We start from the raw sequence: 24,648 nt of genomic DNA on the forward strand, positions 1-24,648 counted from the left end.
TACAAAACATGAAACATGTTAAAAACAACAAGAGAAAAAAATGAAATATATACAGATTTATTCATAAACAGATCTAGATTCACTACAACAAATAGTCTCTGTACATGTATAAAGCAGCGTGGCCTATAAAACCATGGTGATTCACAGTGGCGTCGCTGACAACCCGGAATGTGACAACAAGGATATCAAAACCAGTAAATGAGACAGTGTACACCCGTGCCCGACCACAATAAACATTTAAAAAATTATGAATATAGATGTGACTGGAACAACATGACAATCTTGACAAACAGGTTAAGATTGATATAAAAAAGCATTTCTATAAATATCACAGTTTAATAATCTACCTCTGAGAGTCCCTATAAGGTCTTGAGACATTGGAAAAAGAGTTCAGTTAAAAAATTTGATTGGAACGAGATCATGATCACCATGGTTATGGAACACATTGTACCGATAGACCCAGCTTTCCTGATGTTTCTACAAGGTATTTCTAATATACAACTGTGTGAAAAGGGTGGCTATTGTTTACGACTAGCGTTGTCCGCGATACCTGCAGAATTGACGACATGGGAGACAGATTGAGTTTACCCACTGCTGACAGACTTTGATGAAGTGTAGGATGAAGATAAGGGTGAAGGTATTTACAGATGAAGGTTGTGTGTTGCAGGCTAACCAATCAGCACGGCCTGGAGATGTGTCTGTGTCAGATTATCCGGCTACAGGAAATATTCTAGATGAAAATATCAAATACATTATGCTGGCCAGCTTGACAGATGACAAAGAAGCTGGGAGACACTAACAAGATCTTAGTGCAACTGTAACAATGACTCCGTGTAACTGCGATTATCTTAGTGTAAAGTGTAACAGTGTCTTGGTGTAACAGTTTAAGTTTAACAATCAAACTTGTCATCAGTTATACAATTCCAAACTGTATTGTCTTTTAAAAAACTTATCGGACTTATATAAAAAAACAATTGCAGACATGTTGAATCGAAAACGAAACATCAACATGTCTTTGTATTATCATTAAAATACATGAACATACCTCAACAAAGAACATGTGACTTAAACCACACTTATATACCTTGGACTGTTAGAAATTCTAAACATACTGACAAACATGCAATGCTTAGTGAAAGCACCGATACATCTTGAAACGCATAACAAAATAAATAGTATGTAGAACTCAACAAACAATCCCAGCTGAAATGGCCACATGTAATATCCGGCGCCACACAGAATACTGATGGGCATGTATGAAACATCACAAGTAACTGACGCAGTCCATGCTATATCACAAAATATACAACGATTGTCTAGGACTTGGCGGTTTCGTATACCCCGTGTCCGAGGGTACCCTTCCTGGAGATTCCATCATGTTCGAAGTGAGCAATCGCTTCGTCACGGTTCCTTGCAGAGCGGAACGTTTGGAGGTGGGGCTGAGCCTGGGACAAAGAACATGAAGGTAGGTTACATGCATGGATCCAGAGAGGAGTGCAGGGTACGCACACCACCAAACCCTACCCTAACCCCACAACACCCTACCCTAACCCCACCACACCCTACCCTAACCCCACCACACCTTTTGAGAATACACACCACCTCACGTCACCCCCATCCACTCCACCACACTCTTTGAGCTTACAAGGCAAATTGTTTCTTAAATCATATGCTAGTATTTCCGTAGTTTAAATGGACCCTCCACCCCTTCTCCAACATGGTGTATTCCCACTTGATAGGGCCCTGCATGGTGGATGGTTTCCTGTCACAGAAGGTGGCTCTTATTCGGTCCTGTGTTTTGTACATTTCCTCAGGGGATCACAGACGTTAGTGTTGGAGTTATGGAGGCAGTTGTTAGGGAAAGGGTGCACGACAGTGAGCTTCTCCAAACTTTCACTGTGCCATATTTTAACACATTATTTACTGAAGAATGAGGGAATGTTCATTATGATGTGCAAATATTTGTTCGTTAAAACTAATAATCTTTTTCAATAAGAAAACCCCTCGATCTGTGTACTTACATTCCTGGCAAACCTGGGCATCTGCCAGAGTGGGGCGGGGTCGACAGGGTTCTGGTACGTCTTCAGGAGTGAGGCTCTGGTGCTGTACACTGCTCCTGAACGCTGCTTCTGTGGATGGAACAGTACCATAGTGAATATAACAGGTGGGATATAAATATGTAGCTCACTGAGAAATCAATTTGAACACACCTTAGGTAACTTGTTCATCTCTCAAAATATATTTGAAATGAACAGATGTTTATCCGTATGTATTGGGTTGTAATGCATCATATTAGCGTATATATTCGGATCTGTATGAATGAATGTTGGTAATATAAATTGATTCCCTCAGGGCATATGTTGTGATGTACCTTTGTGTGAGCCGATGCCGGCTCGGGGTACACAGACTCACACTCAGGGTATATCACAGTAGATACCCCACGAGATCGGTTGACAACTTATATTGTAACGCTGTTATAATGTCTGACAAAGCAGATCCTAGTCCCTCTTCAGCAACATGTCAGCATCGAGGGCATTGTCACAAAGACCAGCTTCACCTGGACACACAGTCTGGCGTTATCTCTTTGTCGTTGTGTGCCTAGAATATTTCAGCTGCTGTATATCACAGATGCCTGTAAATACTGATTAATCAAGTCTGGTCTAGGGAACCAGAGGCTGATATTATGAGCATCTTCCCATGTAGCTGGGGTACATCTTTATAAAAAATTCCTTCCATTCATAACTTCAGCTGATAATATTCCATATACATCAGAACAAAAATCTACAGAAAATCATGTGAAAAACATGTAGCTTTTGAGCTGAAAAGTTTCAACAAACACATAATTTACTGTCCTAGTTGTGACTCGGGTGACATTGTGTCTGATAATGGACACAACCTCATCAATGAAGGTGACCCATCGAAGGACGAAAGGAATTGTCAACAACTGTGCACATACTCACTTCCTGTTTAACAGTGTCTAGATCTCGTCATCTCCATCATATCGGACATTGTTATTACTGATGACTACAGATATCAGCTACGACATTCAGTGATAGAAACTAACACTTTTAGTCCACTATCCCTTATAATGATGAAAAATAGCAAAATCCATCCAAGGACAAATTTCTACAAGTCCTCATGATACCTTAACTATTAGGTAGTTTGACAAGGACTATAGGACTAGTGCCAATTTCTAACGCTGAACATTGTTATAACTGATGATTACAGATATCAACTACGACAAAATTAACATGTTAGTCTAAACTAAACTAAGTATCATGAAAGTACTCATTGTTAGTGCAACTATGTTTATGAATTAGAAAATTATATTTCAGCAGGATTTGATAGAAAAAGATGTCAAATTGTAATATATTGTACAAAGTTGATGTATTCAGCTTCATTTTATTCTTTCAATGGTATTGAGTCTGCCTCTATCGGGCTTAAAACCACCCATTGTTATAGCAACTCCGCATATATGATGGACCCCGGTACAGCTGACAAGCCCATCAGTATATTTCTGAGAGTTTACAAACATCACGTTATGTTGCCATGGGAATACTACCCAAAAGTCAGCATCCTGTGAATGCACATTTTCATTCTACAGACATTTGTCTTTTTTATCACAAAACAATTAAACCCAACAGGCTATTTTTGAAAACTTTGGCCAAAGAAAACGACTAATCTGAAAGTCTGATACATGTGAGGCAGGAGACATCCTTATTCTGAAGAGGAAGATGTGTTTGCCCGTCATAAATAGCCCGAAATGTTGAGTGAGAAGAGGGATAACTGTGAACATGAGGAAGGGAGATAACTCTAGTGCACAATAATTAATTTCGAATGTAAGATGTATCTATCTACTCAGACAGCAAGTATATCTACTTTGTCCGGGTGGTTATAAGGGGTGGACACAGGTGTGTGTCGGACTGACCAGTGCAAGCTATAAGCCACTATATACAGATATTTACAAGTGAGCGAGTGACTATTGTTTAGAATGCTACATCAGCAAATTGTAACTATACTACGACTGCTGGTACAATTGTTAGCTTTGCATACAAAGTGAATTTTAAGATATCTATATTTGATAAGCTCTGAAGCATAACTGACTGCAGGCTTCAATGAATGATCTAACTAGAACATGTGCAGAGAGCATGCACGGCTACATGTACTACACTTTACAAGGAAGTCAGACATAGCTGTAAGACAACTTACACATAGAGGCGGGGCAGTGTGACTTCTCCTCTGATTGATAAAATCAATGCTTTATTGTAGATGTGCAGAATAGCATTGATATGTCAGAATGACAGTGTAATACATTATCTTGTGTTCCTTGAAACCCAGAGTGGAAATATTTTCCTTATTCATGTAACAGTTGTGTCAGATGGAATATATATATATGGAATATATATTCAAATACAGTCAAATACAGAGGAGTATGTCCCGAAATAAACCTTATCAAAAACAACCTTGCATAATTCTAGATGGTTCATCTCACTCATAGAAACAAGTGGAACACAGAAATATATCATGCTTACTTTCAGTTAGACAAATGAAACTTGATGGATTAAGTCCTGGATCACATGGTGAACACAAACAAATCTACACGTCTCCAAACTCCCAACGCCATGCAACAACTGTAATCTTCATGACATCACTTCAAACGGAATAAACATTTGAATCCGAAAAGCAATGAGAGCATTTCACAATCTAACTTGACACACACAGGACCTCCCCTTCCAAGGCCAGCCATGAGGGACTGTAGTGTATTCACTGGCCTACAGGTTTGACACATACAGAACCTCCCCACACCAGGCCAGCCATGAGGGACTGTAGTGTATTCACTGGCCTACAGGTTTGACACATACAGAACCTCCCAACACCAGGCCAGCCATGGGGGACTGTAGAGTATTCACTGGCCTACAGGTTTAACACACAGCACCTCCCCACACCAGGCCAGCCATGAGGGACTGTAGTGTATTCACTGGCCTACAGGTTTGACACATACAGAACCTCCCAACACCAGGCCAGCCATGGGGGACTGTAGAGTATTCACTGGCCTACAGGTTTGACACATACAGAACCTCCCCACACCAGGCCAGCCATGAGGGACTGTAGAGTATTCACTGGCCTACAGGTTTGACACACACAGAACCTCCCAACACCAGGCCAGCCAAGAGTGACTGTAGTGTATTCACTGGCCTACAGGTTTGACACATACAGCACCTCCCCACACCAGGCCAGCCATGAGGGACTGTAGTGTATTCACTGGCCTACAGGTTTGACACATACAGAACCTCCCCACACCAGGCCAGCCATGAGGGACTGTAGTGTATTCACTGGCCTACAGGTTTAACACACACAGAACCTCCCCACACCAGGCCGGCCATGAGGGACTGTAGTGTATTCACTGGCCTACAGGTTTAACACATACAGAACCTCCCATTCCAAGGCCAGCCATGAGGGGCTGTAGTGTATTCACTGGCCTACAGGTTTAACACATACCGAACCTCCCATTCCAAGGCCAGCCATGAGGGACTGTAGTGTATTCACTGGCCTACAGGTTTAACACACAGCACCTCCCCACACCAGGCCAGCCATGAGGGACTGTAGTGTATTCACTGGCCTACAGGTTTAACACACAGCACCTCCCCACACCAGGCCGGCCATGAGGGACTGTAGTGTATTCACTGGCCTACAGGTTTAACACATACAGAACCTCCCCACACCTGGCCAGCCATGAGGGACTGTAGTGTATTCACTGGCCTACAGGTTTAACACATACAGAACCTCCCCACACCTGGCCAGCCATGAGGGACTGTAGTGTATTCACTGGCCTACAGGTTTGACACATAAAGAACCTCCCCTTCCAAGGCCAGCCATGAGGGACTGTAGTGTATTCACTGACCTACAGGTTTAACACACAGCACCTCCCCACACCAGGCTGTAATTCACCTTAGTGTCCTCCTGCTTCTTGGCTAGCTCCTGCTGGCGGCGCTGTTGCTGCCACCGATCCTGGTACTTGTGCTCCAACAGGTCAAAGATGGGTGTTGACGGTCTGAGGGGGACAAGATGGGGTAGCAAATTAGATTTTATTGGGTATATAGACTGTATGACTTTAACACATCCATCATTCAAGTGAGTGAGATAAATTTAACTGTTCCGTTGATCCGTAACAAGTTATTTTTAGTGGTATTCACTCACTCCTTTTTAGCGGGATGCATGCTCACTCTTCTGCGTGGAGTTATCTTTTCTTGTGGTCACGTGCAAAATGGTCTCTGAGTAGGCCATGTGTTCGGGTTCTCACCCGGTTTCGTTAGGCGATAAACCTTGCAACCCGTAGGCAATCATAGTGTGAGTAATGTCATTACTGTACTACCACTGTGCATATGCTCTTGTCAAATATGAGATATAGACTCTCACGTCTCGACATTCCGTTTCACGTGAATATGCAATATGGAATATAGACATTGTAGTTATTGGCTGTTTTGTTTGTTTCAGCCATTTACCCTGTACAAGAGTTGAGAACACAAAATACAACCAAAGTTAAGCCAGTAACTCGAGTTTATTGTTTCTTTGAGCTCCCGACCAGGGATTATCTAAACCGCCAGATCCCCTCCAGGGGTGAGACGGAACATTAACACCACTTTGAACAGCTTAATACAGGAGGCATGTGAAACTAACAAGCAGTGTTTGAATATCATAGGCACCACTTATTTTTCAACACTTAAATTATAATAATGATAAGGACCCTTTGACTTTCATGCATAATATTGTGCACTGCACAAGTATTGGTCTGATGCCAACAGTTTCATTTGAACCCACAAGAATAAGATCCTGGTATAACCAAGAGAGGCAACTCTGTTGAGATGGCAGCTTATTACAGAAACCATCTCAGTGTCATCAAAACTCCTACCTTGTAGAGATGCCAAACACCATGGTTGGGGGGATTCGTCGGACCCGCGTCCTTTTCTTCTCCTCCCCCGAAGCACGCCGCCTCACATCATGAGTAGCTCGGAACTCGTAGTGTTCTGGTGCTGTGACTAGCCCCGCCTGTACTGCAGCACGGTTCAAGGACATGAAGTCTCTCTCTGCCTTCTTCTCCTGATGGTGGAAGGGCAAGGATGAGGTGGTGCCACTCCATCCACGCAGAGCTGTTGCCATAGAAACAGGTCATGCATTACAAAAAATACATGGCATTTCAATTTCCATTGATAATCACTGTGGTTGTGCTTTTTGGATAACTTGAGAATGTCAAGAAACTTTGATTCTTCATAATGTGTTGGGGTATAATCAACTGAAGATATCCATTATTTGCATAGAATTAGCAAAGAAACATATTTTTGTGTGTAAAATATCAAAATTGATTTAAAATAAATCTGTTACTATCTGTCCTTTACAATTAGGATTCTAAGGGGAGGGATTGGGAGGACGAAGCCCCTGATTTGTTCAACACTGCTGATATTCTTGGATCAGTTATTCGTCCTTAGAAAGGGGCATATACGTGTGATCTGATTCCCTGGTGTCACTGTGTTTCTCACCATCGCCAGCACTGTTGTCGCGTCTTTCATTTGGCCGACCAAAGGTGAAACCATCTGCAGAGAGGTAGCCACGTCTCTTGGGTCTGCCCAGCTGGTCCTGGGAATAAAATAGACAATCCATAAAATACAAAATCATAACAGATATAGATCAACTGCCAGGTGTAGATGCAGGGGTAAACATTTGACCTATATCTCTATCAGGTATAAGTCAGGGTACACATGCAATATACAGGACACCTATCCAAAATGTTTATTTGATTCTACTATTAAAGCCGCACACAACAGAATCACTATTTGAAAAAATAGGGTGATAAAGCTCAAAATAAGCAGAAAAAACGGCCCTACTTGTATCAAAGCGATGCATAAACCTCGAAAATTGGACTTCAACATTAAAAAAGTACTTGAAAATAGAAGTTCCATAATGGCATGCGAACACGTATTTTGTATCTACTTTTTAATTAAACATTTCATTACTTATGGAAGCATTTCATTACAGCCGTTGAGTTGGGGGGAAGCCCCCAAACCCCCTGTTATTTTAGCGAGGCGACAAAAATGGCGACTGAAAAACTTAGAAACTGTTACTAAGGAATGAGCTTGTGCACATCCCTTAACAAAATGGTGGAAGGTGTCCGGCATACTGCATTCTTGCAGTTACTTTTGTTACTTCTGGGGTTATTTTGCTCATATTCTTCTGTGACTCTATCCACTGGTCCAAAGCCAGAGTCTAGTGAAGTAATGCCTATCAAACAATTACCGGTAGTACAATTTTGTTCATTATAGTAAGTTCATCAATAGTCTATATAATAACACTAAAAGAATGACTTTTAAGTTTGAGCTATTATGTCTGTTGGAAATTTTAAACCTTCACATTAAATGATCACATGTAGGCCTAGTCAGTTTGCCCAATGTTTTGCAATGTAACTCACAAAGCTGTACAGCGATAGAAATTGGCACTAGTCCTATAGTCCTTGCCAAAAGCTCAATATTTAAGGTATCATAAGGACTAGTAGAAATTTGCCATTTTTAAGGGTTCTGCTATATGCTATCATTATGAGGACTATGTATCATGGTGGGATTATTACTTATGACAATAACAAGTTTTCACACTATCACGGTTATCTGGTCACACAAAAAGAATGTGTTCTGTTCTGACAGAACATCATTCTTGGTTATCAATTGTATTATGTCTCTATTGAATTATTCTTATTTTATCTATGATTCAACACACTGTACCCAGTGCAGAATCTGCTCGCGACACAATAGTGTCATAAATATAGATATATCTCAAGAGAAATTATTTAGTATCAGAAAATGCTTAGAGCTAGGCTAGTTGTGTGACTCTATCCTTAGCCCTTGGATCCTTGAATAAAAATGTGAGTATGTGAGTTTTGGCAGTCGTAAAGCTACGATCGTTTTGTGAAAAGGACACGGGTCTCGGGAACAATTAAATAGGCCTATTTTAGCTGAATAGGCTTAAAGTTAGGAGTTAGTATAACAGTTTGGCGAATCGGACTATTTATTTTGATAACATAGATGGCTGTTTTGTGTTTTATTTTATAAAACCGGCAAACTGGATTACAATAAATAGTGACATTATTTTGATACATTCAACATCAGCAACAAGATCGATCAACATGCCAAACATGGCACTGTGTGGTTGCTACGTAAACTTACCCTCAGCAGAAGTTCGTTATTAAGCATGGTATCCCGCTGGATGCCCAGGTCACCGGTCGCCGTGAAGGTGTAGGGGGTATCGAAGGACGCTGCCATAGTTCTGGGTATGAAAGGCGACTATGTGAAAAGCGAGTATCCTCTTGAATGTCACCGAGATGGCCGTATCTGCGTTAAACCTACTTGTGTATGAATAATGGCGTCCGTAACTATGGTTGCGACCTCTGACCCATAACAAAAGTCACCTAGCGGGCGATATACCCAAGGGGGCGCAACTCCGCCGGTACAGTCAAAAGCCGTGGAGACCCAAGTTCAAAATCGTGACATACCCTTTACATACGCATGTACAACTTTAACCAGTCCTCACGCCTTTCTGTTGTTTAGTTACATAAATTCTACTTGATATAATCAGGTCTTTGAAAGGCATTTAGAAGTGATTCACATAAGGAAGAGAATATATGGATGTCAACTTCTTTATAATGAGGAACACAACCTTTCGGAGTATATGCTTTCTCCTTCATTCACCTGATTCTCTTCCTTACTTGATATAACTTACCACTCGTATGCATTTCTATTAGTATATTTGTTTATATCATATTTTTTTCTAACGAGATAGGGGCGGTCGGGTAGCCTAGTGGTTAAAGCGTTCGCTCGTCACGCCGAAGGCCCGGATTCGATTCCCGACATGGGTACAATCTGTAAAGCTATTTCCGGTGTCCCCCGCCGTGATATTGCTGGAATATTGCTTAAAGCGGCGTAAAACCGTACTCACTCACTCATTCTGACGAGATAATTCCGTACCTTTTAAAAAGGAAATAGCTCGTCATTTGGTTCTTAAAATAGTATTGTATTTTATAATGTACACACTAAACGAGCAAGATGTCTCATTGTCACCGAATTCAGCCGCTCTAAATACAGTGTAACCTCATTTGTCCTGAAACTTGCTATCCTGGTAACTGCTACTGCGGTCTGTACATTTTCGAGTCTGGACCAGACAATCCACTGATTGACACCATGAGCATCGATCCACGCAACTCGGATACCATGACATGCATCAACCAAGTCAGCGAGCCTGACCACCCGATCCCGTTAGTCGCCTCTTACCGCAAGCATAGTCGTCTTGAACTGTAGACACACAGAGGAACATTATTATGTGCCCATGATTTGTCGAATTGGAAAATGTGTAAATCCGGACGATTTCACTGGCAATATACCGACTGACAGGTTTCTGACTGAAACGGTAGTGTTCTGAATGTCGGCCTCGAAAGCCTAACCAGTGTTCTGAAGTGTTACATCGTCAGAACACGTGGAAACGTTAAAACTTGTTTGTAGAACGCTTCTGTTCTGGGCCGAGAACATCAGTGTTCTGGTTATTTCCACAACACATGGACGCGTTCTGAAAGTGTTACATCCATGTGTTGTGGCCAGAAGTCGGACAATTGGGTTTAGAGTGCATGGTGATTCCTTATTCCAATGTTGTTGGGTTTTTTAAGAGGCCTCCATTTCCTATTTATTTCAACAGTTTGTCTGTATACTGAGTAATTTGTACAATCAAGGAATTCATTTCAACACGGAAAATAGCAAAAGCATGAGATTTGCTCAGATAGGTTTACTCTGTATAAATCAACATTGAGGTTATTACAGTTATGTCCGAGTCTTGTGTCCAGTATGATAACTGCTCTTTCACCACAGTCGAAGTAATCAGGAGCATTGGCTGATTTTAATGTCAATATTTTTAACGAAATGAACTTATATGATGCACCAAAGGGCTTACGGACGATAATCGTTATAGTATATATATGTATGCGACACTCAATAAAAAGTTCAATATTTTTATCTTTAGTTTTGATACCATACAGCGACGAGTCGAAAACTAGGTGCTTTTCAGCGTGAAAAAGACATTATTAATTCACACTAGCGTACTTTTGTATCATATTTAGCTGTTTATTACTTTTCGTTTCCAGGGCAAAATATTGGACTTAAAATGTAGGTATGGTTCACTGTAGGACTCCTGGATGGTTCCATAGTTTCCATCTAACTTTATGTCCAGAAAAGCTTTGGCAGAAGGGAGTGTGCCCAGTGTCAATATAAACCGTTCAGTGTTTGTCCTCAAGCAGTCTAACATAAATGATTGTGTACGTATTTTGAACTGGGCATAAGTTACAACATGAGTAGGTTTTGTTACAAGAGTGTAGCTTCAACTACGTCTGCATTGCTGAGGGGGGGGGGGGGGGGGGGTTAACTGTTCAAATATCAAGCTACAGTGCATTTGATACATAACTAGTTAGGCGCCATCTACAGTTGGGTAATTTTAACCAAGTCACTTCACCTTCACTTCCCATCGATATAGACGGTGATATACACCAACTAAGAGAACAACATAGTCCAGCATAATGCGACTACATTGATTTTCTTTAAACATCAGAACAATGCTGCTGCCTAGGGGGCTAGATGTTGATGCCCAGCAATACTACTTTCTTGCAGACAAATTTTTCAAAACAAGATAATATACTCCAAAGGATGTATGTTACAAACTTAGAGCATGACGTCACGTTAGACTGACAATATATAACACTTAATACAGTATACACTCCGTGTGATATTAACCCGTCCGAACCATTGTGGAAGAGAGAAATCAGAGTGCTCGTCAAAGACATTCATGTTAACTGTACGACCCTATACTGAAGACGTGAAAATCAACAAACCCAAGTCTGCTTGCATGTCAGTGACAGCTTCGAACGATCGAAGGGCAAAGTCACCACCGGAATAAGAAAAGACAACCGTGATCTACTCACAGCGTTTTACGCTAGAGATAGGGAATGTTATTGTTCACATTTGGGATATTTTGGGCCACATAATCAGAAGTCAGGCACACTTCTACGGAGTTTTCGAATGATTTGTATCGGAAATGTTCACTTTGAGTGACCTGGTCGTGCAGTCGTGAACAAACAACTCCCGAAACAGCGCCACAAAATACGCTTCGAAGGGGACACTGATGGCACAACCGGATCATCCCAAGTAAGTCTAGATATCTGTCCAGATAGTTTAAACTGACTTCACTTCAAAACGCTTATCGTTTTACTTTAAATCAAATTGAAAGTTGCGAAAGTGGTCGGGGGCGTCACGCTCGTGGGCACCCTCGATCTATTGATCGGTAGTCGTAAATTGTGAATGGATATAGCTCGATTAAAGAAGCTCTATGCATAACTTCTATAGACCGAATATGATTTGTGACTTTCTTGTTTGGTTTAATAAAGTGTTTGTAAATGTCTAATGTCTGTCGCTGTCATTAGATTCAGTTCTGCCTTGTAGTTACAAACGTGAATGACGTCTCGTGAATTTTAATGAATAAAAAAGTAGTCCCGGTGTGACAGGGGTCACAGTTATCCAACCAAAACGAATAAAACAAGGTCATCCTTGTACGACACACGTGTGACGTACGGATTTAGTATCTTGCCACCTGTATTTTCACCACGTGGGTAATATATAGAGAATCTCAACCGAATGTCTTTTGATATCAATTATAGCTGAAAAAGTGGAAAAAAACCTTTTGAAAACTTTTACCAACGAGTGATATATTTGATATCAAGAGACACGAGGGCGAGATTTTATTTATCATCCAACATCATTCTTCCAACTTCAGTTTGTAGACAGTAATAAACAGTGTCTTAAGTGTAAAAAGTGCTGCTAACAGCTTCAGTAGCAGAGCCATTATTGATGTCATTTGATAGTGACGCCATGGTAACCAGTGACGTCACAATGGTCTGCAAAGCAATGGGATGCAATTTCATTGCAGTGATATCTACAATGCAGATATCGCTTGATCTCACCCAAGCGATATCTCCTGTGGGAGCCAGTTTTGGATGATAAACAACTACAACAGTACACGTTATGAGAAAACAGAAAACACTTTATAATTATATTCTATCATGATCTAATTGACCTCCCAATATATACTACTCAAAAGAAGTTACAGAACGCACGGTTCTTCTGTCTTACTATAATCCATGTCATGACTGATTAGCTATAGTGGATTAACTTTTGAGTAGTATAACTGCAACAAATCCGGGCCTAACCATCATCATCTAATATTCAGCAGATGTCAGGTCATATTTATTTCTTAAACAGTACACTTGAATAACGCCATGCGATAAGGATGAACCCACTGCCGCAGCCAATGTTATCTGATGATGTAGGTTATTATGTAATCTCCATGGCAACCAAGTGTTTGATGAAGCAGGTGTACATGTAACATCAGTGGCAACCGAGTGTTTGATGAAGCAGGTGTACATGTAATATCCATGACAACCAAGTGTTTGATGAAGCAGGTGTCCATGTAATATCCATGACAACCAAGTGTTTGATGAAGCAGGTGTCCATGTAATATCCATGACAACCAAGTGTTTGATGAAGCAGGTGTACGTGTAATATCCATGACAACCAAGTGTTTGATGAAGCAGGTGTACATGTAATATCCATGACAACCGGGCGTTTGATGAAGCAGGTTTGTATGTTGTATCCATGACAACCAAGTGTTTGACGAAGCAGGTGTACATGTAATATCCATGACAACCGGGTGTTTGATGAAGCAGGTTTGTATGTTGTATCCATGACAACCAAGTGTTTGATGAAGCAGGTGTACATGTAATATCCATGACAACCGGGTGTTTGATGAAGCAGGTTTGTATGTTGTATCCATGACAACCAAGTGTTTGATGAAGCAGATGTACATGTAATATCCAGGACAACCAAGTGTTTGATGAAGCAGGTGAACATGTAACATCAATGGCAACCAAGTGTTTGATGAAGCAGGTTTGTATGTTGTATCCATGACAACCAAGTGTTTGACGAAGCAGGTTTTCATGTAATATCCATGACAACCGGGTGTTTGATGAAGCAGGTTTGTATGTTGTATCCATGACAACCAAGTGTTTGATGAAGCAGGTGTACATATGACTACCTAGTGTTTAATGAAGCAGGTGTACATGTCATATCCTTGAAAACCTATGGAATTTAATAGTTTACATGTACATATAATCTCCATGACAACCAATATGTAAATATCCAGGACAACCATGCAGTGGTACATGGTGGTACCTGTCGGCGCCTCGGAAAGCCCACGTGCAGATCGCCCGGCTGCAGCACCCACAATTTGATATGACGCACACATTTGTGTAAATGAAAATTTGAATCTTTTAGATATTCCTTAAAAGTATAAGGCCACGATTGTAATTCCTTGTTTTGAGGACCCACCAGCTGTCAAATAGAATAATCAAAGCAAGGTAGCTCAAACATTATGTAATTATTCAACTTTACGCCTTTAATTATTATCAAATGAAAAAGTTACTCAAAAATTCTATAAAAAAGTCAACCCACTCCCCAAAAAATCAACAACAACGAACATAACAAACAAAAACAAAAACAGAAAACACACAAAAATAACTATTTGAAAATGTTTAAATAAAAAGAATCCGAAAGTTGATATATGAGAAACCGTCTTCTGTGATCATTTGGGTCGTGCTGTGGTTTCATCATTCACCACTGGCCCGCGTGTGTGGTGGGGCTAGGCGAATCAGCTCGCCGCGATGGGTGCTGTACAACATTAACGAGCTAAACGAACACAAATTGCTCATTTTTGCCGTCGTTATGAACTCACCCAGGTGAAAAAGTAATCATTTACCGGCAACATGTTGAATATGGCCGCAGTTAGAGAGATTCTGTGCTGCGTGACTCTTAACCAATTGACAACACACTCCTGTCAACGTCGTGCACAACGGAGGCCACTACGTCCTGCAACGTCAACAATGAGCAAGTCGTTTCTGATCGCTGACATCCTGTCTGTTACCGAGAAGCCCCAAGCAGGAGGCCAGGAGGGGAATCACCACGGTGAGTTCTGTTCTGTGTTTGTTTGTTGTTTAACACTGCACTCAGAAGAATTCCAGCAATATGACGGCGTACGTTAAGTAACCAAATCTGGACCTGACTAACTAGTGACTGATATCAAGACGACTCGCGCCGTCGTGAGTACGCAATCAACCAAGTCACTGAGCCTGATCGATGAAACTCCTTGGAATAGTTAATCACTTAAACAAATGTGAGTATGAGCTGCACTCTGATTAGTTAAAAATGGGTACAACTCTATAAGATACCCGGTTATTATATACTTCAGTGTGAAAGACTGTGTTTTCTGAAGTTGAGTAAAGTGATATTTGCATTGCAGTGAGCATAACACTTTGACGGAACTGACCCTTGTCATACAAGAGTTACCTCCCCGTAAATTGTCTCCCTTTATCGTAAGTGTCTCGCCCGTACACAAACTGTTGACGACCTTTTTACGTTAGTTCCCCACTGACAAGGCAAAATAATGACAGATGGCCATGAGTTAATATCACTTCTTGCCGTTTCTTATTCTCTGTTCTCTGAACATGTTCCGTTATAAACTGTAAATTTCTCATTTAACTCGTCAAACATTTTTGTTACTTAACCAGCGTGTATTCTTTCGCCTCCAACAGCGGTCTCGTAGCTTTCAAGAATACTTTTTTAGAAGTTGATTTCGTATTTTAGAAAATGCATGATAAATAATTTTAGTGACCTCAAATAGTTCTTTTTTTTATCTTTTGTTAATATTTGCAAACTCGGAACAATGAACACATTGGGTTAGGAATATGTGTGTCCCAGGGTGTGAAGTTGGACGTTTGGGTTACGTGTGTTACCAAGAGCTAGTCACGTGTGCCGAGGACAGAGGCCCAGTTCCAACACATGGAGAGTATCTGTCAAACTGAAGAATTTGAAACTCCCGACCCATGACGAGTTGTCCGAATTGTAGAAACGTTGTTGTTGAAGAGATATAATCCCCCTTATTACTTACTAGGATATACAAGTGTATAGGGGAAATATTAACCGAGATTTAGATTTCTCAGCGTCACCATGATTCGCAATTTCATGAATATGGTGCCATCATATTTTGTTTGTTTGGGAAGCGGACCTTGGCAACTTTGATGCCTTTTTGTCAGTACATCGTCGTGAGAGAATTAATATAGAGCCATAAAAGGTAGACACAATTTCATGGATAACAACTTCCTTAATACTGTAAAAAACGACCTTTCGGTATAGATCCTTATACCGTTGTCAAGCAAGACTGAATGAGGGATTTAGTACAGAATATATATAGTAGGTGGAGGATTAACAGTAACAACAATTGCATATATGACTCACGTCGCTTTTTACAGTATTAAAGAAGTTGTTATCCATAAAATTGTGTCTACCTTGTCGTCCGTCAACCGGTAACTAATGCCTATCAAACAATCTATACTACCATACGTTGTTCATGTTGTCACAGAAGATTTGGGTGGACACACATATTATTTCTCCCTCGAGAATTAGTGTTGCGTCATAAAAACTGAGATGTTCGTGGCTGATAACGACATTTGACCTATGTGGTGCAGCTTTTGAGATAGTGGTGAATGTGTAGGAATGTTTATCATAAGGGGGCCACCGGCTCATTAGAAAAGATTCGGTGTAAATAAATACATTTAACCTGACAGAATCTGTTAACAATACCCATCGTTGCATTGTGTGACGGCGTACTGGCAGACTCTGTGCATGTTTTCGGGAGACATCAAATTGCAGGGACATCTCTTTGAAAAGTATTTCGTTTCTTAAAAGCAAGAAAAAGAAACAAAACACAAGCAGTTTACGGTAACATTCTGTCTGCATCAGTGTCAGCTCGTCGTAGTGAGTGAGTGAGTGATTGAGTGAGTATGGTTTTACGCCGCTTTTAGCAATATTCCAGCAATATCACGGCGGGGGACACCAGAAATGGGCTTCACACACTGTACCCATGTCGGGAATCGAACCCTGGCCTTCTGCGTGACGAGCGAACGCTTTAACCACTAGGCTACCCGACCGCCCCGCCAGCTCGTCGTAAGTTGGGATGTAAAGAGTAAAGACGTATGTTGGAAGGGTGTAGCTATGTCTCACAGCTAGGGACAAATGGACATCTGAGAAAAACAATGAAATTCCTTTTCAATGTGTGGTACAATACAGAACGTACTGTAAGTTTGCAGTGTTTCTGTGACTGTTTTCGACCTAATGGAGCGGTCGGGTAGAGCGGTCGGGTAGTGCGGTCGGGTAGAGCGGTCGGGTAGAGCGGTCGGGTGGAGCGGTCGGGTGGAGCGGTCGGGTGGAGCGGTCGGGTGGAGCGGTCGGGTGGAGCGGTCGGGTAGAGCGGTCGGGTGGAGCGGTCGGGTGGAGCGGTCGGGTAGCTTGTTGGTTAAAGCTATAGCCAGGTGGAGCAGATCCCCAAACACTGGATGTGGGGCGGTGGGCTAGCCTAGTGGTTAAAGCGTTCGCTCGTTACGCCAAAGACCCGGGTTCGATTCCCGACATGGTACAATGTGTGAAGCCCGTTTCTGGTGTCCCCCGCCGTGATATTGCTTGAATATTGCTAAAATGCGGCGTAAAACAATACTCACTCACTCACTCACACACTCACTCGACCTAGTGACGTTTTGATAACGTTTGCAATTTGTTGGCAGTTCCCATTGTCAAGTGTAAACTTTCTTGTGCCCGGCAGTTATATATGCTACCTAAATAAATTTGTTCGACAGGATCTGATCAGTTACAGGACAATTTTTTCAAACTTTACTTACACTACATGTATCATGGAATCAGCGCTAGGTTATCCTCCTCTTACATACTGTATCCGATACTCACTGAGATAGCTTCTAGATCCATCACATCTAGAGAAGGGTCAGAATGTGACATGGACTTTTATCCTTTTTTTCTTTATCTATGATCAAAATGAATTCTTCTCCACTGCCATTGACAAACTGGATGTTAAAAGTTACGTTCAAATTGATTTCTGGAAGAGAATGATATGCTTATACTGTTCTGGGGATCAGTTTAAATACAATCTGGAATTGTGTGCGGCCTTGGGAAAGCATGAGACTAATATTCGGTGAATATATCTTAAATTTGACAAATACATAAGATGATACCTTCTTTACATCTGTTGTATCGCAATAGCTCTTACTTGTGTAATAGTGATATATCTTGTGCTGATAATACACCTGTTTATGTAACCACTAGTACCGTGCATCGGAGAAATATCAGATTTAGTGTAAAACTGTGGATGCAAATTCTGGGGTAAAAAAAGAAATCCATCAATCCATTCATACATCGGCTCCTCTGTGTATAAAACAACACCATACGCTCATCACATCTTACCCTATTCTGTTCTAGTGAGTGAGTGAGTGAAGCCGCGTTTAGCCATATCCCAGAAATGGGCTTCACAGATGGTACCCATGTGGGGAATCGAACACGGGTCTTCGGCGTGACGAGCGAACGCTTTAACCACTAGGCTATCCCACCGCCCTATTTTGTTCTATGACACTGGAAATTATATGAATAGTGTAGAAGAACGTCATGTTTTGGTGACAACCATCTCCACAAAACTCCTACAATTGCTACATAATGTAAGCTGTAGTAAACCCTTCATTCACAGTACATCCAGAAACTAACTTGGTGTAAGATTACAACCGCGGTCATGTCCGTTTTCACTATCAGGTGATGGACGAAATCCCCTTCCCCAAGACAGGATAGCCAATGTACTTTATGTGGTAGACAGTGTAATGTAAAAAATAAACTTTTTTTTCAAGCATTTTCGGGGACAATGTATTTTTTTTCGATGAAATCCCGGCTCTCGCGAATTTCTTTAGTCTCTACCTCAATGAAGGTTGCTTCGTTGGTTTGTTGTTTTACGCCGCACTCAGCAATATTCCAGCTATATGACGGCGGTCTGTAAATAATCGAGTCTAGACCAGACAATGCAGTGATTTATATCATGATCATTGATCCACGCAATTGGGATCGATGACATGCATCAACCAACTCAGCGAGTCTGACCACCCGATCCCGTTAGTTGCCTCTTACGACAAGCATAGTCTCCTTTTACGGCAAGCATGGGTTGCTGAAGACCTATTCTAACCCGGATCTTCACGGGTCGTTCAATGAAGGGTGAAGCTCAACTCGGATCATGATATTAACAGATTATTAAATATCCTTTTTGTATTTTTGTTAAACGTCGCTAATTGACGCTGCCTTCCCGCCAGGACACAAGGCTGGCTGTGGTGTAACTTCGTTACGTTACGTCCTCCTCAGTGACCATGTGCTCGTGGTGCACCCTGGGATTACAGCTCATCTGTGAATTGTGACTGAATGATGTAAGTCGCCGCAGGCGGGGCTGATAATCCGTGTACACTTGTTACTCCGATTGTCCTCAATACCTGGTATCCCAGGGTTACGCGGGTGTGATGTTAAACACTGCTTGTACCGGCTACAGGGAAACTCTTTACCCTGTGAACGTCGGCTATGTATCTGTGTCAGACAAGAATGCCAGAGTTAGGCCAGACGATTCTGCAGGGATCTGGTTTCGATTTCCCTCCGTTTGTCTTACCTTCATAGGAAATAACTTGAACCTGTGACCCCTCACTCACTCACTCACTAAACCACTCACTCACTCACCAACCACCCAACCAACTAAAACCCACTCACTCTTTCAACCACTCACACCACTCTCTATTTGACTCAAATTTAGAATTTGTTGTTCATACTATCGGAAGGGTATTCAAACATATAAAGTATATCCACGTTATACTAACGTTTAAGACCTCACCAGATACCCAAATATAGTCCTTAAGGGTTTAAAGTCAACACATAGCGTGGTCAAGTATTATATGACTCTGTAAGCATCAACACCCTGTATCTGAAGCCACTTCACAACCATGTAGTCGCTGTCGACGTTACCGTCACTGTCAACAATCACATTCCCCTATACTTTCTCACTAATCCGGACTTATCTTAAAAACACTCGGAAACGCTTATCCCCTGATTGGCCAATAATGCGTGTGTATTACTCCGCGTTAGCGCTAAGTGATGAACAAATGGAGGAGTGATGAGGTGCAGTGAAGCGGAAGTATCTGGTAGTTAAGACGAGAGATGTCAATCAAAAGGAATTAGTGCCCCAGATGGCGCGGCTGTTGTAGTAGTCGTTGACAGGAGGGCGTCCCCCAAAACGGCGAACATGTACTGGCATTCTTTGAAGCATGATGTTTTGTTTTGTTTATTTATTTCTAAGCATTAATAAGCACCTTTGTGAATTTACATTAATTTTCCGTTTGTTAATGTTTTAATAAACAGAAGAAAATCTCAACTTTGTTGTGACTTTAATTCGAGACTTTTGAAAACAATACCCTTTTAATCAACATTAATTATTGAAATAATATATAGGATTCTATTTTTTCTTTCATTCTTTATACGTTTTGTTACGTTTTGTTTTGTAAATTTTAGAACGGAGCTGTGTTCAATTGGTTTAGCTAATGTGTGATCGTTCTATTTATACGATCCGATGTATATCTGCAAGAAGACACGTTCCATCATGAAAGGGAATAAATAGCTCAACATTTACATTTAGTAGATTGGGTTAATTAATGAAAAAGTGGACCGATATTTCTTTAATTACAAGTTATATGTCACAATTACACATATCGATTTTTATCGATACTTGACCTTGACACGATATCGCGTCACAGGATATCGTAGTATAGAAGACGTTCAGCTTATCGTTACGCCTTATAAATTGCACAAAAATAAGAGAGTTGGGGTTAACGCTGTTTTTTGACAGTATTCCAGTTATATCGCGGCGTGTCAGCTTAATGTTGGAGGAAAGCCCGAAGTGATGCAGGTTTCAGACGTTAACTACTTTAGTGAAACCCACGAGGACGGACGGGGCACTGACAAACCTAGAAACATAATCGGGGCGAACCAGGATTCGAATCACAAAAGCGGTTGACTCCTCATTTTCAAAATCACGCTCAAGCCGTTGTGATATTGCTGGAATAATGCTAAAAGCGTGTAAAACCATCCTCACTCACTCATTTTCAAAATTCTCTGTCGAATCGTACTGTGCAACTACTCATACTTCTGCTAGTCGATATTTTAGTGTGCTCAAGAGACAAATGTCATACCTGTTTGTTGTTTTTGAACACACGTTAGTTGTTTTCTTTGGCAAGACTGTTATAAACTGTCACGAACGTGAACTGTTTCAGATTCTCCCACTTTAGATTCATCAACGGAGTCGGACAGACTGGAGCTGCAGACGACTGATCTGTCGTTTGCATCGTTGCACAGAGCCAAATGTCAACGTCGCCGGAGGACGGCGTTCACCAATCCCCAGCTGCAATATTTGGAGAAGAAGTTCCGCTGTCAGAAATACCTCAGTGTCAGCGACAGAGCGGAAGTCTCCAGAAAACTGGATCTGTCGGAGACCCAAGTCAAGACCTGGTACCAGAACAGGAGGTGAGAGCTAGCGACAGAACACTGAATTTGTCAGAGAACCAAGGTACCATGCAGAACACAAGGTGAGAGCTAGCGACAGAACACTGAATTTGTCAGAGAACCAAGGTACCATGCAGAACACAAGGTGAGAGCTAGCGACAGAACACTGAATTTGTCAGAGAACCAAGGTACCATGCAGAACACAAGGTGAGAGCTAGCGACAGAACACTGAATTTGTCAGAGAACCAAGGTACCATGCAGAACACAAGGTGAGAGCTAGCGACAGAACACTGAATTTGTCAGAGAACCAAGGTACCATGCAGAACACAAGGTGAGAGCTAGCGACAGAACACTGAATTTGTCAGAGAACCAAGGTACCATGCAGAACACAAGGTGAGAGCTAGCGACAGAACACTGAATTTGTCAGAGAACCAAGGTACAATGCAGAACACAAGGTGAGAGCTAGCGACAGAACACTGAATTTGTCAGAGAACCAAGGTACCATGCAGAACACAAGGTGAGAGCTAGCGACAGAACACTGAATTTGTCAGAGAACCAAGGTACCATGCAGAACACAAGGTGAGAGCTAGCGACAGAACACTGAATTTGACAGAGAACCAAGGTACCATGCAGAACACAAGGTGAGAGCGAGCGACTCGAGACCGAGGTACCAGAATAGGGCCCACTTGAACAAAGGGTCCATCTTAGTGCTTCGATCGTAACTCTCATACTTTAACACATACTTAAGATAGTCGTGGCGTTAAGATCGCTTTGTGCAAGTGGGACCAGGTCAGAGCTGGCGACTGAACACTGAATTTGTCAGAGAACCAAGGTACCATGCAGAACACAAGGTGAGAGCTGGCGACTGAACACTGAATCTGTCAGAGAACCAAGGTACCATGCAGAACACAAGGTGAAAGCTGGCGACAGAACACTGTCTTTGTCAGAGAACCAAGGTACCATGCAGAACACAAGGTGAGAGCTAGCGACAGAACACTGTCTTTGTCAGAGAACCAAGGTACCATGCAGAACACAAGGTGAAAGCTGGCGACAGAACAGTGAATATGATCCAAAGACAAGATTTTGTACTATGACTGATGTTGAGAGTGACTGCAATAACGCTGTTCCATGGTGATTCATGACATCTGTTAGTAATTGCTCGAACTTGTCTTTTGCAGAACTAAATGGAAACGACAGACGACACCAGAGGCACGCGCGCAGGAACTGCGTCATCACATGTGTGACGCAATGGACTGTCCAGGATCTAGTCACGTGACGGGTGGTGGTCCTGTGTCGCCCCTGCAGCTGCGGCTGGCCATGGCGATCGCCGTCAACACCGACCCCGTCCTGGCGCAGTACTGTCTGAGGGCGGCAGGCGTCATCTAACAGCGTGAGTGAGTGAGTGAGTGAGATGACGTCATCTTCCTGTGTGAGTGAGTCAACTGGCGTCATCTACCTGTGTGAGTGAGTCAACTGACGTCATCTAGCTGTGTGAGTGAATCAACTGGCGTCATCTACCTGTGTGAGTGAGTCAACTGGCGTCATCTACCTGTGTGAGTGAGTCAACTGGCGTCATCTACCTGTGTGAGTGAGTCAACTGGCGTCATCTAGCTGTGTGAGTGAGTCAACTGACGTCATCTACCTGTGTGAGTGAATCAACTGGTGTCATCTAGCTAAGTGTGTCAATGACGTCATCAATACTAGCTGGTTGTATGAGTGAGTCAACTGGCGTTATCTACCTGTGTGAGTGAGTCAACTGGCGTCATCTAGCTGTGTGAGTGAGTCAACTGACGTCATCTACCTGTGTGAGTGAATCAACTGGCGTCATCTAGCTGAGTAAGTCAACTGGCGTCATCTAGCTGTGTGAGTGAGTCAACTGGCGTCATCTAGCTGAGTGAGTCAACTGGCGTCATCTACCTGTGTGAGTGAATCAACTGGCGTCATCTAGCTGTGTGAGTGAGTCAACTGGCGTCATCTAGCTGGGTGAGTCAACTGGCGTCATCTATCTGTGTGAGTGAGTCAACTGGCGTCATCTAGCTGGGTGAGTCAACTGGCGTCATCTAGCTGTGTGAGTGAATCAACTGGCGTCATCTAGCTGTGTGAGTGAGTCAACTGGCGTCATCTAGCTGTGTGAGTGAGTCAACTGGCGTCATCTACCTGTGTGAGTGAGTCAACTGGCGTCATCTATCTGTGTGAGTGAGTCAACTGGCGTCATCTAGCTGGGTGAGTCAACTGGCGTCATCTAGCTGTGTGAGTGAATCAACTGGCGTCATCTACCTGTGTGAGTGAGTCAACTGGCGTCATCTATCTGTGTGAGTGAGTCAACTGGCGTCATCTATCTGTGTGAGTGAGTCAACTGGCGTCATCTACCTGTGTGAGTGAGTCAACTGGCGTCATCTAGCTGTGTGAGTGAGTCAACTGGTGTCATCTACCTGTGTGAGTGAATCAACTGGCGTCAACTAGCTGTGTGAGTGAGTCAACTGGCGTCATCTATCTGTGTGAGTGAATCAACTGGCGTCATCTATCTGTGTGAGTGAATCAACTGGCGTCATCTACCTGTGTGTGAGTCAACTGGCGTCATCTACCTGTGTGAGTGAGTCAACTGGCGTCATCTACCTGTGTGAGTGAGTCAACTGGCGTCATCTTCCTGTGTGAGTGAGTCAACTGGCGTCATCTACCTGTGTGAGTGAGTCAACTGGCGTCATCTAGCTGTGTGAGTGAGTCAACTGGCGTCATCTTCCTGTGTGAGTGAGTCAACTGGCGTCATCTATCTGTGTGAGTGAATCAACTGGCGTCATCTAGCTGAGTTAGTCAACTGGGGTCATCTATCTGTGTGAGTGAGTGAATCAACTGGCGTCATCAATACAAGCTGTGTGAGTCAACTGGCGTGATCTGGTTGTATGAGTGAGTCAATTGACGTCATCTAGCTAAGTGAGCCAACTGACGTCATCAATACAAGCTGGTTGTATGAGTGAGTCAACTGGCGCAATCTAACTGTGCGAGTGAGAGGGGGTAATCTAGCTGTGTGAGAGAGGGCGTCATCTAGCTGGGCCAGTGAGTGGGACGGCTTCATTTATCCTATACCGTCAGTAAAACTCCAAGATGG

General features: G+C 42.3%; 2 protein-coding genes across 3 annotated transcripts; one reads left to right on the forward strand and one right to left on the reverse strand.

The window, feature by feature from the left end:
• Window positions 1-41: 41 nt before the first annotated feature.
• LOC124145609 (cilia- and flagella-associated protein 77-like) lies at window positions 42-9,430 on the reverse strand. Of its 2 annotated transcripts, XM_046515444.2 has the most exons (7): window positions 9,210-9,430; window positions 7,536-7,632; window positions 6,911-7,148; window positions 5,950-6,052; window positions 4,210-4,239; window positions 2,022-2,129; window positions 42-1,445 (listed from the first exon to the last, which is right to left on the reverse strand). In XM_046515444.2, the coding sequence occupies exons 1-7, from the start codon at window positions 9,303-9,305 to the stop codon at window positions 1,317-1,319; spliced, it is 801 nt and encodes a 266-aa protein (XP_046371400.1). In that variant the 5' UTR covers window positions 9,306-9,430; the 3' UTR covers window positions 42-1,316. The 2 variants fall into 2 exon arrangements, with proteins under 2 accessions (XP_046371400.1, XP_046371401.1); XM_046515445.2 differs by lacking the exon at window positions 4,210-4,239.
• A 5,580-nt stretch (window positions 9,431-15,010) lies between these two features.
• On the forward strand, window positions 15,011-22,928 carry LOC124145572 (homeobox protein B-H2-like). Its single transcript, XM_048389870.1, has 3 exons — window positions 15,011-15,092; window positions 21,314-21,563; window positions 22,721-22,928. The coding sequence occupies exons 1-3, from the start codon at window positions 15,011-15,013 to the stop codon at window positions 22,926-22,928; spliced, it is 540 nt and encodes a 179-aa protein (XP_048245827.1).
• Window positions 22,929-24,648: the final 1,720 nt, after the last annotated feature.

Source organism: Haliotis rufescens, unplaced genomic scaffold, assembly GCF_023055435.1.
Source record: "Haliotis rufescens isolate VD_foot unplaced genomic scaffold, xgHalRufe1.0.p SCAF_8, whole genome shotgun sequence".
Lineage (NCBI taxonomy): Eukaryota > Metazoa > Mollusca > Gastropoda > Lepetellida > Haliotidae > Haliotis > Haliotis rufescens.